This window comes from Excalfactoria chinensis, chromosome 1, assembly GCF_039878825.1.
Source record: "Excalfactoria chinensis isolate bCotChi1 chromosome 1, bCotChi1.hap2, whole genome shotgun sequence".
Lineage (NCBI taxonomy): Eukaryota > Metazoa > Chordata > Aves > Galliformes > Phasianidae > Excalfactoria > Excalfactoria chinensis.
This window is the reverse complement of record NC_092825.1, coordinates 180261594-180280075: the sequence shown is the minus strand read 5'-3', so window position 1 is coordinate 180280075 and position 18482 is coordinate 180261594. Positions and strand designations below refer to the sequence as shown.

At 41.6% G+C, this 18482-nt stretch overlaps 1 protein-coding gene across 12 annotated transcripts in view; it reads right to left on the bottom strand.

Annotated features, from left to right (window-relative positions):
- The window catches only part of TENM4 (teneurin transmembrane protein 4), a 598985-nt gene that overhangs the window by 77781 nt on the left and 502722 nt on the right, over window positions 1–18482 (bottom strand). For all 12 annotated transcript variants that reach the window (XM_072326955.1, XM_072326954.1, XM_072326960.1 and 9 more), the window contains 3 exons: window positions 17925–18141; window positions 5471–5590; window positions 388–649 (listed from right to left, as the gene is read on the bottom strand). In XM_072326955.1, coding sequence (XP_072183056.1) covers window positions 388–649; window positions 5471–5590; window positions 17925–18141 — 599 coding nt within the window. The remainder of the gene's footprint in view (window positions 1–387; window positions 650–5470; window positions 5591–17924; window positions 18142–18482) is intronic.

The window sequence follows — 18482 nt, the reverse complement described above, 5'->3', positions numbered from 1 at the left end:
GCTGGAGTACTGAATGCCAAAGCACTACCTGAAGGCCACTGTGGCTTACATCAGGCCTCAACCTACCTACCACAGATGCAAAGTGAAAGCAAAGCAAGAACAAGGCAAGATTGCACTGAAATATGAAAGTATTTGGTCTCCATCTCTCAGGGATAAGGGGAAGTCAACCTTCTGGATAAGGGGAAACAATCTTTCCAGCTAAGTGTGTGTTTGGAAGAGAGGGCTCTTTGCTAAAGTCTGAAAAATGGGGAAACAAAGTGGGAACACTTCTTGGAATAATATGTAGTGGAATAGGAAAAGAAATAGAGGTATAATATTGTTCCATTTGCTCACAGTAGGCAAAAGAAGTGCAAAAAAGAACTGGATGATGTTCTCTCAAGCTCATACCTGGATTTCGGGAACGATAGGACCTTTCTCGGAGCAGGAACTCGCAAAAGCCGTCAGTGGAGATGGTGAGACCACAGGGTTGGGTCGAGCAAAGTTACTGAGATCACAGCTCGGGATCTCGTTCTCTTCGTGTCTCATGACGATGGTCTCCATGACAAAGAAGCGATCCCACGGCAACCACAGTGTGTGCTCTTGGGTGATGAAGGGAGCCCGCTCAAAGTGCAGGATAATGGAGATCCCGCCAATGGTAACGAGATCAAAGCTGTTAGAAGAGATGGAATGCAAAGTTAGCGTAAGCAACATCCTGTAAGTAAACATGTTTGAGGGAGAAAAACAACTGTCCTTCTAGGCCACAGAAATACCATCACCTACATTCTACAAATATGGAATTTACAGCTTGAAGAAGCTTTTGTTGGGTAAGAGCAAGTGGCAGAGGCAGGAGAACTAACTTGGTTTCTTTGTGTGTTGTTTCCTTGTGAATAAAAACATCCCTATCCCTTTTTATCAGACAAATGTTTATCTTTGTTATTGGTTTTCTAGAGTTATTTGACCATATATACTAATTTGCCTTTTTCTTGGAGTATTTGTCAGCCATAGTCGCAGATTGGATTCATTTGCACGATGAAATAAACTACTTGGAAAGTAGTTTCTCTGACATGCCAGCATATAAACTGTCTTGGCATCCACTGCTGACCTGACTAATACCTAATGCAACCCAGGGAACATGTGGAACCCAGTCATGGACTGCACTGTACTAGGCACAAGGGAGAAATGGAGACCAGAAAGCTGTCCCCGTGCCCAACACTCAGCACTCATACACATATCCTTTTTGACTCTTAATCGTTTAGGGCAGAGTAGATAAGCCATTGCCTGTGGTCCAATTACAGTCTGTAACTTCATCCTGTGCTACCCCCAGCTAAGTGGCTTTTCTGTTTGAGTTAGTGTTGGAGAACATTATGTTGGGTGAGCAGACAGCCCGCCAGAGCTGTCTGAAAGGATATCTCAGTAAGGGAAATATACTTCCCCTTGATGTAAAGATGGTAGGATGGAGTTTTCGAGTTGTTTCCTGTTTCCTTTGTGCTATATTTAAAATTCATGCCCTGTCAGAGGGCGATTTAGTGGAGCACCACAGGATATATCTATTATGTGTGTACTCAAACAAGAGGTGCGGCTGAGAAAAGAAAGGATGTCAGCATGATTTGAAGACCTTCTGGTTTTGCTTCTTTGGTTGTTTTTTGTTCTTGTTTATTCTCCTCAGTTATGTAATTTAGGCACAGAAGCTTTTCTAGTTTTCTCTTCCCTCCTCCCTACTTGAGGCGCTTGGTGCTGCTGTCTGATGGTCCACAAGGTTGGGGAGGGCTCCCCAGCTCCAGTAGAGCTGCTCAAGTACTTTAGAGCTTAGTGCTGATGCACTTTTCTGTGCATGAGGAGCAGGTCCATAAGCACACGGACAGCCCAAATCCAGCACCTCGTAATTACAAGGAGAGAAAGTAGATAAAAAAAGTCCCTAAAATTATCAATTTTAATTAATCATGAAGCTTTTGGGTCTGCTGCAAAAACCCCACAGTAGCAACAAAGGGTGCGTTATCCATTTTTTTCTGATAGACAATAGATTGTGGTGCCACTTAGTAAACACAGATATGAAAAGACAGAGTTATTCAGGAAAGAACGCTAAATTGAGTCCATAGGAGGGAGTGGAAAGCTTTTTGGAAACCCGAAGACATGTTTATTCTACCACTCAAGTGGGGACATCCGCTTCCCAGCCCGACAGAGCTTGGATTGTAGAGCCTAACAAGCTCCTTGCCAGCAAAGCTGTGCAGCATTTCTGCTTTGATGAAAGCATTTTTAACAGTCAGTTAGCATCTGGCAAACCCTTCAGCTATGAGGGCGAAACTCTTGCTGGGTGAATCTGGGCACTAAAAGGGGCAAAGGGAGGGAAGAAACAAACATTACAAATGATGCCCATGCTTTTAGGCACGTGGGGAAGTGTTTTTATTTGGAAACACATCCATTTTGCTTCTTTCCTTAAAAGGCTCCGGAGAGGAAGGATAAAGGCTGAAATTCTCTATTTGCCCCCAAAATGGGCTCAAAAAATAATCCCAGCCCAAAAGCAAAGTGTAGCCCTTTCTCATCTGTTCTTTGGAAGGCCCATGTGCTTGGACATTCCATTGGAGCCACTGACAGAGTTGCTGAGTGTGACAGTGGCAAAGTCGTGCTGAAATCCTTCCTGTCATTTTATTAGCTTCATGCCAACAACCACATGGTGATTCATAGACTTTACAAGCTATAAATTTGATCAAATTTAAGGTTCTATTTGAAAGTATGGCTTATAATCCAGTGCTGAAACTTTGTTCCCACAGTCAGGTTTGCATTAGAGAGGAATCATGAATACAACAGAGTGGTTTGGAGATGGCATTTTATCTTCATGCCTTGTTATCTGAAAAACGTCAGCGTCACAATAATTAGTCTAAAAACACATGTAAGCCTTGAAGTTATCAGAGAGCTGAGCTAGGAAGAGCAGAAATGACTTCATGAACAGACTAAGAAATGTGACTGAAGTAGAATCAGGATTTCACTGTTAGAGACCGTCTCTGTAATAACCACGTGGTTACAGCTCATGTCACTTGGTGCTAAGAGTTTCAGGACTCAGTGACAGGGATGTAAACCAGGAGTGAATGACCTCAAGTTGCACCAGGGGAGATTTTCTCCAAACCAGAATGACAAACACAGATGGGCTGGATGGTCCTATATCAGTGTGCAGTGCCACAGATTGGCAATGCATGCAGCCTGTTGCTGGAGTTCAGGGGAAAATACATTTTGCTTAAAAACATCAACTTCTTAAAACACAGTGACTCGATCACGTGAGAACTGCACTGTGGAAAAGCTGACGAGAAGAGAGCTCTATTTAGAAAGAATCCTGAAAACCATTAAAATACATAATAGAAACAGTAATAGCAATAATTCTCTATTTGATTTTGAAAGTGCTGTACAAATAGTATTTAATAAATGATGTTGTAACCAGTAAGGAAGGGGAGTAAATATTATCTCTCTTTTACAGGCTGGTTGGCTGGCCCAGCAAGGCTCAGAGACACATCTCATGCTACCTGCTAAATTGGGAACAAGACTAAGAGTAGAAATAAAGGATGTCTAACACTGTGTGCTGCCCTGATAATTTTAGTATTTAGCTCTTGAAGATTTCAAGGTAATTTTTAGAAGACCTCGCTATCAAGGAAGCCATTGGATTCAGAATCATAGTGACATAGAATTGCAGGTGTTGGAAGGGACCTCTAGAGATTGCCTAGTCCAACCCCTGCTAAAGCAGGTTCCCTGGAGCAGGTTACACAGGAAAGCATCCAGGCAGACTCTGAATATCTTCAGAGAAGGAGACTCCACAGCCTCTCATGGCAGCCTGTTCCAGCCTCTGCCACTCTCAAAGGAAAGAAGTTTTTCCTCATGTTCATACAGAAGGTGCTGTGTTTCAGTCTGTGCCCAGTGCCCCTTGTTCTGCTGCTGGGCATTGCTGTAAAGAGCCTGGCTCCATTCACTAGACTCCCATCCTTTAATTTATAACGCACTGATAATATCCCCAATAATTCTTTTCCTCTCCAGGCTGAACAGTCTGTTGACCTGCCTATTTACTACCTCCAGAGTATGCAGATGCACTGCTGTGCCTTTCCATCTGAGAAAATATCTCCCTGACAATTTTGGAAGGTATTTTTATGACCCAAGAGACGCAGTTTTGCAGCTGGACGGTTTGTGGAACGTTTGTTATATGCACAGGGTAGATTGGTCTGAGGGGAAGGTGAAGGAAATGAGCTGGGAAGTGCTGATGTCACACTGTCTGAGCTAGGCCACACACTTGCAGCCACAGACTGAAATCCTGGCTTCACGATGAGCCCCACATGATCTCAGACTGCCTGGTCTATGACATCTGATCCCTGTCTCTTGCTCTGTTATGTTTGCTGGCTAGAGATGTGCTTAAAAGCAAGGTCCCCTCTTAAAGTAAAGAGACAGTCCCTTCCTCAACGTCCTCGCAATCTCAGGGAAATATTGCACATAGAAATTGTGTGTGTTATCCAGGGCAAGGAAACAAGCAGATGGAAAAAGGCTCTGGAAGGTATTATTGCCTACAAACTTTGCAGGCATATATACGTTTGGAGCAGTTTGATGCTGAGAGTGTAGTTTTAATCTCACTATCATGCAAAGTACATTCAGTGAGTTTGACAGAGATATTCTTAGCATGAATGAGCAAGACTTTTTCCCTTTTGCATGCCTAAGCCACATGCAATACACAGGCACCAGTTCCAAAGGTGTTTTCTGAAGGACAGCACTGTTTTTTCACTCTTTACCATCAAGACATTGCTGTCACATCATCCAAAAGGTGGAGCATCAATAAGACAACTTAGTCACCGTTAATTGTCGGAGTAGGTGCAAAACCCAAAGCAAGAACAAGGCAGCATTCAGCACATGTTGCTAGCACATTTTCCTCACTTTCACCACAATTCTACCAGCTTCTCTCACCAAGACAAACCTATAATGAAAGTGGTGGATTGGAGGGTGCTAAAATCTATAAATCCTCTCCCAAGTGCTAGTGGTTAGCAGTCAATACATGGAGCACGTGCAGCTGGAACCCCTTATGTTTCATTTCTATTCTTAAAAGAAAGGGAGCCAATTAGCACTGACAGACAAAAGATAAGATGAAAGACTTTCCCAATTTGCAACGGTTTTGTTTTGGTTGAGTGTGATTGCTCAAATATTAAGCGCCTGCCTGTAACACAACTGTAATCTTAATGACTTCTTCCTAATTATTTTAACATGAATTAGTAGGAATAGAACTGCAGGAGACATCTTTTCTTTACATGCATGTGCAGTGCATTTCCTAATTGCTGGTTAATGATTCTAGTCTATATTACAAAGTTAATAGTAATAAAAAATAAGAATAAACAACAAGCAACAACAAAACTGCATCAACATCTTCAAAATGCATCAACAATAACTGTGCCCTTAAGTTTTTCTTTAGTGTTGGCAGTATTAAATGCTTAATCATAGCTTGAACACTGCAAATCCTATAAAGATATCCTACCTGCCATCTTGTCTGCTGATCGTGTATCCAAAAAGAGGATTGTTGACAAAACTGATGTTGACTCCAACCAGGGGGGTTCCATCCACTGTCATCACCTGGCCTCGAATCACGCATGCGTGTCTGGAGGAAGGAGAGAAATGATAAGGAATGGTCATTGTTTTGACAAGTGGGGGCATTTCTCTCTACTTCTGTGGCTAGGAATTCCTGTCAGTTAGAAAACACATACACTTAATGAGGATTGGAAGCATAGGGCCAAGCAGTCTGCCTTGAAGGTGGCCTGCTGCTCCAGAAAATCTTTCTCAGGAGTTGTATAAGGATATTTGGTATCAGAACTGAGGTGCACTTTTAACCTTTTTGTGAAGAATACAACTGCTGTAGCATATAACTGTGAGCTTCTGTAGGGTTCACAACGTCACGCTGGAATTTGCTCTAACCAAGCGTCAGTTTCTTGACAATACTGCCCTAACTGAGGGCAAAACAGGTTGTAATCAAAGCAAACAGGAACACAGTAAGTCATGAACAGATACATTTATGGCACAATAGGCTTGATGGCTTGTTCCTTACAGATTCCACAAAGACCCTTCAGTTACCAGTTGTGAAAACCATGACAGATCATTTTCTATGTTCACAAAGGTTCCTTACAACAATGCTTGAGGAACTGAGAACTCTAACAAGACAGGATTTTCCTTCCTACTTTTTTTCTTTCCAAGTTTGGTAGCTTGCAATATTCTATAGGCTACGTCTGTTCCGATTACTCTATGCTCTTTTATCTAAAGATCGCAAGGATCTTTACAAATATTGATTAATCCTGCACGACAGATATTTTACAAAGGGAGGAAATAAAGCAGAGTGCATTTCGATTGTCCAAGGTCAGTCAGAAAATCTGCAGCAAAGCCAAAGACAGATTTTTCTATGTTCTCATTCCAAAGTCTGCTTCCAGACCTCTAAGTCATTATCGTGCTGCAACCTGAAGAGCCTCCTGCAGAGACAAAGCATCACACGTCTATGAGACTGTCTGAGCCCAATTTTTGGTTGAGGGCAACTATTTTTTTCTGAGCAACAATAGCAAATAGTGGTGTCAGTCTGCTAACATGAGACAGTGAGTGATTTTCCTAACTGCTGTCCTGGTGGAGAGCTGGGATTGAAAGGTAATGCTTCTGCAGGCGCAGGACCAGATCTCAGTGAGAGTAAATCATCCCAGCTGCACTTGCTATCTACTCACTTGAGCTGAGAAATGCCAGTTTACTTCTTCATTCAGGCAAAGGATGATACCTGCAATGTTTTGTAAAGTTGCTTTCATAAACACTTGAAGGATCAAGTTATTTTCCTTGAGTCCATCTAAAAATCTGATACTGTATAATGCAAGGAGATAACATATAATTTCCATTAGGTAAACACTGTGTTAGTTGTATTTTCCACAGCACAGCAAACAGACTATTTTTCAGGGAGTCTTAAAACTCCTACTGATGTAAATGGAGAGCTCAAATATTAACAGAAATTCTCTAAGCGTTACCAGAATGTACCAGCAATCTGAATTGTGACTTGGTTCCTAGACAGTTTTGGAATAGAACACGGGAAAAATGAGATAATAGAAGTGATTTTTCCGTCACTGAATTTTCTCTGATATAACATCACTAGGAGTCATGAAGGAAAAGACTTGGACCCAGCTTTTAGTTAATAATATTCTATGTATTTCTATTGCCTTTCTCACTGAAGACTCTAACACAACTTCACATATTTTTGCAAACCCAGGAAGAACCCTTCCATTTGTTGTTCCTTCCATCCAAGAATTAAAAGCAGGGAAAGGAAAACATACAGAATGTTGCAGGTGACTCTCCTGCTGTCATACATAAAATACGTCCAAGCAGTTCAAACACGTAAGTAATACTGGAAACGCATTAGCCTTGATCCTCAGCTTCTGTTAGTGGGGGGATGTGCTTTATATCAGCCAGCATCTGGTCTATTACATATCACAGATAACTATTTCTTCAGTGACAGTGATCAGCACAGTGTGGACAAGCACTGAACTCTGCAGCTTTAACAAATGAATTTGAACTCCCACCTTCCAGCAAGAGATGGGATTCCCATCCCAGCCAATACTTCACAGCACATCTGTGTGCTCACTAAGTCGGATGAGGCTAACATCTCTTCTCAGAGAAGCAGCTGCAACCACCAGTCCTCCAGAGGACTACAACAACAGCTTTACTTACGTGCTATAGGGAAGATGTTCCCACAAAGGGGATGTCCTTCCCAAACCACAGTGATAAAAAAAAAAAAGCTGGAGCAATAAGCACAAATCTGAATTCACTTAAAGGCAGGAGGGATGGGAACTGGAAGAAAACCAAAGCATGATTAGATTCTCAACTCTCCTCCTTCCCTAGGTGATAGAATTTGCCCCGCTTGGGAAAAGAAGTGAACACAATGCGTGGGAAGCAGCTGGCTTCTCTAGTGTCAACGTGTCCTTCCTGGAGGCAAGATTGACTACCCACAACGAGCCAAGCCCCCCAGGAACCTGGTTAATGCTAATTTAGTCAGCCATTTCCTTCAGAAGACCTTGGTCTAAATGCAATTACGCTACAAACAAGTTAAGTGGTACTGCTAAGACGCTCAGCTCTGCTAGGTCTCCCGATATAGTTACATAAAATTATCTCTCATGTTAATGGAAGAGATTTATTCCATCAGTTCAGGCCTGCCAGTTCAGAGTGCTTTCTACAGTTGAGCAAAATTAAATTTCTTGTAGCTGGAGCCTTGGCTTCCCATTGAAATAATAAAAGTTTCTATCTACTGCCTCTGGTTTTCATTTGTCTCATTTTTGTTTGCCTGTTTCCTTCAGTACTTTCGTATCAGGCCATACGGATTCTTGTTTTACAATGAACACCACTCCGTCTGTTTTTCACTTTTAAATCAGACCTTCCCTATTTATTTTGTTTTAATTTGTCCATAAAAACTTCTCAGAAACCCCAAGACACTGTCAACTTGCTATTTCAGGTGGCGCACTGTACAACTTCATATGATTGCTTTCTGAAGAGAAGGATTGAAGTCCTTCTTTATGCCTTAGAAAAGTTAAGCCTTCCTGGTGAGAGCTGGGACACAGAAGCAAAGTAGACAGGGATGCACTGATACCTTTACATTCCCATTGGTAAGATATAAGGAAAGTTCACTTTCCAGATATAAGGCTGCTTCACTTTTCTACAAAGTCTGAACAGACCTAAAGAGTTTTAGAACAGAAGCCAGAAAAGTAAATCCCCAAAAGCCATTTCACAGATTCTTATTAAGGATTTGTCTTTAATACTGACTCTGACCCAGTGTCTCATAACTTAAGACGTCGGCCCTTCCAACACTTCTTATTCATAGATGTTTTCTGCTGACACTGCGCTTGGCACTGTGAAATAGACAAAAATACTGCTTTTGCTGAACATTTTTTCATTGTGGAAAGAAAATTCTACACATTGTATTTATTTATTTATTTATTTTTCTTGATGAAATGTATATTCTTTCCTTGACTGAGAATAGGTACCAAGGGGAAATCTCACCCCAATCAATTTCTATAGAGCCTCAAAATATTTCCTCCAGAACTCACTGTGCCTTCTTCCTCAATGCTTTCAGATGTATGGAGATAGTTATCATGACTGCTTAGCCAGTTTCAGCCAAGTTACTCGTAGTAAGTATTTTAATTTGCTGCCATAAATCTTTTCATCTCTTTGAACTTTTCTACCACTTCACATTTACTGGGATAGACGAATTGGAATGAACCTTCAGTAGAGCACCATGGAGTGAAAATCTAGTAAGTTACTTCTTAGAATGATAGAATCATGGAATGGTTTGATTTGGAAGGGACCCTAAAGCCCACCCAGTTCCAACCCCTGCCATGGGCTGGTTGCCCCCCACCAGCTCAGACCGCCCAGGACCCATCCAGACTGGCCTTGGGCACCTCCAGGGATGGGGCACCCACAGCTCTCTGGGCAGTGGTGCCAGGGCCTCAGCACCCTTGCTTGTAACAGCCTTACTGTTGAAATTAGTCAGTCTTAGCTCTATTTCTTTCTCTTTCTTTTACAGACCTGTGCAACACAGGACACATCAGATTGTCTGCATGTGTCCTAGTACTCCACCTGCAAAATCAGTACTGAGGTACATCTCCTTCTGGGGACATGAAAAGGATAATTGTAGCAATCTGCTATTTGCTTGCCCAGGGATTTTAACAGTCTCGAGGTACTTCGTCTGTGACATTCTGGGAAATGTTCCCAATAAATATAGATTATTGCAGTTGTTTGTTAGAAACACAATCTGGTGGCTTTAGCTATTGTTACTTTTTTTGTTTGATAAGAACACGGGATGCAGCGAAATATACCTTGGCCACGTTGGGTTAAATGCACCTGTCTCATGTCAAACAACTTCAGAGCTGTCTGGTGCTGGACAGACAGAAAAATTGGTAGGATGCCAGATAAAAGCTAAAGGGCATCACGATCAAACACATGGCCACACAGAGAAAGCCTGAGCTGACAGATGAAGGGGAAAAGAAGAAAAGAAAACTGCAGAACATACAGATCTTCAAGTTTATTGCTTGTGGCAGTAACCCCTTCAAAAGCTGTCTGTAATAGGAAGCTCTGTCTGGAAAGAAAGCTCTGCCCACTTATTCCTTAACTGCACCGAAGCATCTCCTGATAGGCTTTTCTTGGTCCGAGCTAATTCCTTTCCAGGTTCTCCAGTTTAGCTGTAGGGAAAGCTTAAATTGGCAGCTCTTCTGCTGATCTAGAAGTCTTCTGAATTAGGGAGCTAAGGTTAGAAAAAAGAATAGAAAAGGTCTCGATAAAAGGTTTTTTTTTGTTGTTGTTAAAGAAGAAAGGTATGCTCACATGAAAAAAATAAAATTAAATTGAGAGGTAGCCGTCCTGAAAGACTCCGTCATCCCCATGGGTAACACAAGTGTGTTTCTGAAAGGCTTTGTCACATGTAGGGCAGTGAGGATAGAAATAATGAATTAGACTCAGTGGAGAACCTTGCCAATAAGGAGAGCACCGGAATGTACCTGTCAGTCTGACATGGGACTGAATGTGTTGATATTCAACCAAGTCCCAACAAGGGATCTGCTAAAGTTGCTCTGACAGACGTGGTTTGCAGCAGATCCTGTCACTCAACCTTCTGAGAAGCCCGAGAGACCTGGGAGAAAAACACTGGATGATGAAGAGCAAAGTTTAGGAGAGCTCTGACCAGGCTCAGTAAAAGAAAGTCAATGTTACGTTGTTTGCAGCAAGATAGAAGATCTGCTCTGTTTGTTCGACCAGCTCAATGAAGCTCTTTATGAGGTCCCGACACTGAAGAGCTAGGAGATGTTGATGGCTTCTTATGAGCGTAAAGACTTTAATTGTTAACCTTTTTCAAGAAGCCCTCGGCACTCTCTGATATTCTACAAAACAAACAGTACAGACAGCTGAACGAAATGCTCCAATGAAAACACACTGCTTAGATTGCCTGAAGAAGGGCAGGAGAAAAAAGAATGTAAGGTTTATATGACCATGGTTAATGAAGGTGATATTCCAAATATAGGAGGACAGCACTCATTTAATCAGTTTACAGTAACAGTAAGAGTATCCCTACCAGAAAACACAGTTAAATGATCATTGCTCTCAAAACAACTCCCTAATGGCTCAGTCTCTTAAGGCCCAGGTCTTCACGGTTTTGAAAACGTCTCCCAGTATTTCAGCCTTATTGCCACACTTGATGTGTGCCTTATTCCTCAAGGGATGGAAAGGGGAAGATGAAGGCTGGGTCTGCCTCTCCGATCAGCCAAGCGATGTGGTCACTGCTGGACAGAAATGTCACCTGTGTCATCCAAAGTATCTTGGGTCTTTGTGCCTCATTGACCCACTAGTTCTGCATACCCAGATTTTTTCAGTTGAGGTGTAATGGAAAAGTGGGAGGATAAAAGATGCAGGAAAGATGTTCAGCCAGGAGGAAACAAAGAGGAAAAGGCATTGACACTGGTCTACGAAATTATTAGACCAGCTCCAACTATAACGTGGAAGTTAAAGTATCTTAGAAAAGTGATTTATAGGAAATACAAGGCCTATAAAGTTGGGCTGTGCTTCATTGCAAAGTTTCAGTGCAAAATCCCTTTATTCACAGCGTGGTTGGCTAAGAAGTGCTTTAAAAACTGATGATTCTTTCCTTCACTTCAGTACGACCAAAGAAACACAGTCCTACAAGGAAACAGAACCACACTCTCATTTTGTTAGACCTGTAAAATCCATGCCAGGTTCAGCAGCTCATGAGATAATTTTTGCACCTAATGCTGAATTATGCCCATTTCATATATTTTTTGGAGGTGATCCTATAATCATCATTTCTACGAGAGGTAAAGACTTTATAGAGCAATAACTGCCAGAGATGAATAATGTACTTGTGTCAAGTCATCAACAACAACAAAAAAAAGTCTGCGGATCTTGCTATTTTTGTGTGATTTTATGGTTGGTATTTATATTATAAGCTATGGCCACCTATTCAGCTCTGCAGAAGACACAAAATAAATGCCATTCCTCCCATTGAATTGAAGGAACCTTGAAAGCAAAACTGAACAGGACAGAAGAAATACATTATTGCCACGTTCATGATAAGATGAGCTCTCATTTTGATGATCACGGGGAAAGCTCTTTAACTACACGTAGCCTTTCTGATTGCTTTGTGGTGATCCAAAGCAATTAAGAGGAAAAAAAAATATGATACTATAAAATAGAAAAGATTTTATGATTGTGGCTTTAAAACCGATCTAACAAGCAAATGTCACTTTTCCTGACGAATGGAAATGGTTGACAACCTCAGTAGGACTCAGCTGTTCGTATCCAACAGCTCCAGGCTGCTGCCCAGCACTGATCTGGCGTGGCAGAGCATCACCCCAGCAGTGCAAAGCCAATGGGATCAGCTCGCCCTGAGCAGCTCGAGGCAGGAAAACAGATTTTGTGCTGAGGAGGCTGAGGGTGCCCCAGCGGTCCTGTTTGCACATGGATTACCAAACTTGTGCAGAAGCAAGGCAGCAAGCAGCTTGGGGCAGGAAGCTCCAACTTTTTGAAGGATAAATGGGTCTAAGTGCCACGTGAGAATCATTACAGCCACGAGTTTGTATTTTCTTTGGAGGAGACATAATGAAATAATCAAATCATTCCATTGAACAGGATGCAATGTTTCTAGTGATGTTATTAAACTGAACGAAGCTACTGACTCAGCTCAGGGCTATCACGCCAGGCATGTCTATTAAGGAGCAATATAAAACAGTGGGTGTATGGGCTTCTTGTTTCCAGGGACTGTATCTTGAATATTGAATAAATATTAATCAAATATCTATGTGCCAGATACAAGAGAATACATCAGCACCTATAGCACAGTTCAGACTCCAAAAGCCAAATGTGCACAACAGCAACTTCATAATGCTGGAGGTACTGAACTCATTAAGTAAGCTTTGCTTTTATGCTAGGGAATTTTGAAAGCTCGAGCTTTGTTTGCTGCACACCCCAAAAGCTCCCAGGTCCACTGACATTACGAGAGCTTCAAGGTCGTCCAGACACAGGTCATCCATGTTGGTCTCCCAAGGTGATGGACATAGGATGGACATGAGCCTCCATCTGCATGTCAAAGGCCAGGACGCTCAAATTAAGTGTGGCAGTTGGGTCTGCCCTTTTCTCTTCACATTTTCCATTTCCAATCTGTTTTGTTGGCTATATACGTGGAATGCTACTTTATCCTTCATATAACGCCAGTATTTTTTAAAATATCCTTCCAGTTTTGAGCATTTCTTTCCCCACTGAGAGGAGAAATCAATAGTTCAATGTATACTAACAGAGAAAAGATGAATTCATAATTCGTCAAGTATGACTTTTTCTTGTAGAAGTTCCTAGAAAATCCAGTATAAGAGCGCTTGGTAATGAATACTCAATAATTTCTAGTATTTGTTAAAAATTGAATCTCAGCTTCTCTAATGACTGCACATAGAATTTCCTTTCACTGCCACCTGTGAAAAGGGGAATATAATGGCATTATGATAGTGCTACGTTACGAGAAGAAACATAAAAAATGGTAGGAACTTTTCTTTCATAGAATCCTGGGGGTAAAAACGCCATAAAATGGAAGTAGGTAGCTGCATACTACGCATTAATTCATTATACGGAAATAATGTCATGTTCAACTCAAAATTACTGCGAGCTGCAATAATGCCGTGGTCTATAATTTAAAATGAAAAGAGAAAGGCAAACATTGAAAAGACACACACATGTATATATACCCTGTATACTCAAAAAAAAAAAAAAAAAATTATAAGTTTTAAAAGCGTGCTTTCCTGCATGCAAGAGAGATAATTTCTAAAATAATATCTGTTAGGTCTTTGAAAATTCCTCATTATTCTGTATTTCAAAAGGACCTGATTAGTCACTTATAAGTAGTTCATTTAAGCAGAAAGAAACAAAAACAAAAGGATGCCCTTGGAAGACAGTGAAGCTGAGATGATTTGAAGTGGTGCTGTGTTAGCCTGGTTTAAAATACAGAAAAATAGGACCTCATTCTCACAGCCAGGTAAAGGAGTGTAGGTACCATCCCTTGCCTTGAATGCTCGCTGCCCCTCCAGTGGGGTCAGTAAGGCGCATTATCTGCCTGGAGGCACAAGGAGGTGGAGGAAATGTGCAAACTTCATTCTGCCCAGAAACTGACTAGTTTTCTACTTAAACTATTGATCCAAGGGCAGTAAGAGGCTGCTCTTGCAGCTGATATCAGATCTTGCTCTCTTTGTAACTCAGCTGGCTACTTCTAGATGCCCATTTAATTGAGATGGGTTAATACATCTGGAAGCGAGTAGATATGCACAAGACATGCCAAAAATAAGGGGTACAAACCACATTTTCTTGAAAAATCACCTGATATATATACCTATATATATATATGTTTATATGTTTGCAAACATACTTTACAAAAGAATGCCATTTCTGCATATGGTTTTCCGAGATAATTTAATCCTGTGCTGACACTCAGCATAAAGAACTCCATGCTCAGGACTTTAGCCTGTTCTTGCCACTTTCTGACACTGCCCCTCAAGAGAGAACAAAGATATCATGTGTCCTACTTGAAAGTCAACAACTTGACACCACCACGTCTTGAGCTGCTCCTTATGGTGATGGACAACTAAGAATGGCTTAAAAACAAAAAGCAAACAGCAAGAGTAAGTGGTTTCAAAATCGATACCCAAACGATCAAGTAGCAGAAGAGCACTTGTTATCTGTTCATCAAAATGATGTGAAAAGACATTCTGTGCATTTAGAATTTAATTTAGCTCCTTGCTTTATCATCATAAACACTCATTTCAATATGGGCAATGATTATTTTTTTTCTTCCCAAACATGAATAATATATAATTGCTGGTATTTTGGAAGAGATAAGGTCTTTACCTTTATCCATATGGGTAATTTATCATTGTCTTTCTTTTTCCTCTGCAGTGGTGAGAGAGCTTGTCAGCTCAGCTTGTTCTTAAAAAGCTGGAGTGTAATTCAATAATAAATTCACTCAAAGGCTAGCTGTCATGAGGCATTCACTTATTTGTATCCATTAGGTGATCTGCACTGCTGTTCTCTCTAAAGGATAGCTAAGCTGCATCTCTGAAGCTTGGGAAAGACACTGCATATGGATTCAATCATCTTCACTTTGCTGCCTTTCCTGCATAGGCCATACAGGAATGCAAATGGGATGTGTTGTTAACAACACCTTCCTAACTAGCGTGCTTTGTGAAATCTCTGATCTAAAGGATGTCATTGGTGTCTGAAAGACATCAGCCGTGTGTCAGACAGGATGTCCTCTCATTTCACCTCTGCTTATGGGACTGCTCACAGCAAGTGGCATGGATGGAACACTCCAGTCATACGCCATGAAGGCACTTGGATGGAAGTGGGACATCTCAAGTCTAGCAATCAAACAATCAAAGAACCATAGAATCACAGAATGGCTTAGGTTGGAAGGGCCCTCAATGATCAGTGAGCTCCAACCCCTGCCATGGGCTGGTTGCCCCCCACCAGCTCAGGCTGCCCAGGGCCCCATCCAGTCTGGCTTTGGGTGCTCCAGGGATGGGACACCACAGCTCTCTGGGCAGTGTATTGTCTTGATCTGCACCAAGGAGAAGAAGACTTCATGAATCACAGTGGCAGCAATGGAATAATGACCCAAAAATGTAATGTCATTTTTAGGAACTCAGCAGACCCAATAACCCCAGACTCTGTGCTGCAGTGCTGTCTCATGGGAACATGCATCTTTTATTGAAGTCTTCTACTGTTATTTGCAACTGTTCTTGTGATGAGTCAGATTTTTAACTTGAAAGATGCAGTACAATTACAGTCTAAGGTGGTAAGTTTGTGGAGCATATCTAGTAATATACTCCTTATGTTGATATTTTAAGAATGGCAACCTTAACAATCATCACTATCTCTGTATAATTCTTTGCGTTAAACAGAACAAGGAGCTTCATTTATTAGTTCCACTGTAGTTAATGAAAAGCAATCATTAAAACCCTTCCTATTGATTTGAATCTCTGCATTCCCTCACTCTAGAAATCTATATGCCAGATAAACATTTCTGCTTGCGGGTGCTCCTGAATCCTGAGCACTTAGCAGGATGCTTACAGATGGAAAGTAATTCCTTCCTACATAGAGATCTACTATTAGTTCTATGAACAACATGTATCACTTTCAGGAATTTATGCAGCCCTAATGACAGTGTTTCGGTTCTCTGCTGGCACTCCCAGAAGCAAATTCAATGTAGAATGAGAAATTCTCATTTTTCCCTCTAACCTCTGTGTGCTGCTGAATGCAAGTAGCCTTTAAAGGGAAGCTGCAAAGTGGTATTACGCATGCACGTTGACTTCTAGCGTTCTTAAGCTGTACGGGAAAATTTGTTAAACTCAATATATATGCTGCTGAAATACTCTAGTTATCAAATAAGGCAGTTACATGTGGCCCTGGTACAACAGTCCACTGTGGAAAGACTTCCAAACGTGAATTCAGCTAATGCTACAACCCTAAATATATCAGAAAATGAAACTGTGAGTACAAACAATTTTGTATTCCATGATCTGATTTTAGAGCAACAAATTACAACAACTAACAACAGAGGATTCACTGGTCTACCATTTAGTCCAGAGCCCAGGCTGCTCAGTGCCCAGAACGTGCAATCTTGAGAATGCTGGCAGAGGAAAACTGTTTGCTACAGAATGACTGTTTGGCCTTAATCTGAATCATTGCCATTAGCTTTCATGGAGGGCTTGGCAGCAAGACAATTCAGAGAGACTATCACATTAGGCCAGTTCTCCCTCACTGGCATGCCTTCAAGTGGTTCACATCTGAGGACAGGCTGTAGACGACTGCAGGTGTCAATATGTGGGAGGTGGTACCCACTGGATGCTAGCAATGTCCCTTCTTCAAAGAGCATTTGGTTACACCCAAAGGGCCTGAGAGACCTGCTGAGATGCAAGTACTGAAGTAACTACCTGCAGGAACATGAGGATTGTATAGCTTCAGAGCCAAGCTATTCACTGCTGTGAGTGGGAAAGCTGACAGTAAGCAGTTAATGACTGGGTGGAATTAAGCGGAGTTCAAATGTAAGTGTTGAGAACCAGCTCATGGCTCAGGGTCACCACTTCTGAAAGGCAGCACTGGAGCAGACACTGAATGATCTAAGAAACTGATGCCCCAGGGTATGTATTGTGGAGTTCTGCTTCAGGCATATGGTTTTAAAGGGACTGTCTCCCCTGACAGACAGGCATGTCTTTAAACAAATGCCTAAAATGCAGTCAGAGACCTGAGCTACACATGATTTGCCAGTTCCTATCTCTTGATGAGGAATGCAGTGAAACAGAATGTCTCAGTATTAAAATCAATGTTTATCCCACTTGGTTGTTTATGTCAGTAGTCACTCTTAACAGCCCTCCCTGGACTGTTAGATTTTCTCCAGGCTTTTGGAGGCCATACTATAGATTTTAAAGTTTGTGTTAGTTTCCCTCTCTGTTGGCTCTGTCAAATCTGTGTTTAACGTGGTAGACATTGCTGTTTACTAAACACTTACTAAGTACTTCTGGAAAGTGCTGAATAAATGGCTTTCACTCTTTGAGAATAGAGAAGGAAGGACATGTGTAACTCCTGGGAGAGAAGCATCTTTCTTACTGGATAGCATAAGTTTCCATAATATCATAGAATATCTTGAATCAGAATATTCTGAGTAGGAAGAGTCCCATAAGGATCATTGAGTCCTACTGAAGATGAGGAGACATCCACCAGAATTACATCAGCCTCGACACTTTTCACAGGTCTACTTCCCTGAGACCTTTCCTGTGTTCTGCATCTTGCTAATGTTCCTTCTCAAAGCAATTTGCCATTTCACGTCTTACCATGGCCAAGTGGCTCACACTGACACTGAAGAAAAGTCAAAATACACTTACCCTCCTTCGAAGGGATTGTCTCCTGGGATGACGTGAGTGCTGTCTTTGCCAATCAGGAACTTGATCCGATCGTAGAATGAATGCAAGCTCTGCTGGGAGATGGGTGCTTGTGTCTCCTGGATGATATCTAGGGGGTCTGGGGAGCCCAGGCACAGTGCGTTGACATGGCACAGGGGCTGCAAGCAGCAGTCTGGGTCCATGCAATCCACCAGTCCATCTGCAGAAGGATAAGGAAGATTTTAGAGCAAATGGAACACGGAACGTGGCAGACTTCAGGGTGCAAGAGCTCTTTATAATGCTCACATAGAGATACGTGAACTTTACACTTGCACAGAGCAATGTGTTTTCCCTTCAGACTCCACAAAGAGCATCAAATGAGTCAGCAGTTGAACAAGATGATCTTAGTGTTTTCTTCCAACCTCATGATTCCATGTTGCTATAAATGCAAATTAAACTGTATGTACACAAGAAAACATTTACACACACATAAGATCAGAAGAAACCATATTTGAGGATGATTCTGAGATACACCATTTCACCTTTTGGTCACTGAGATGA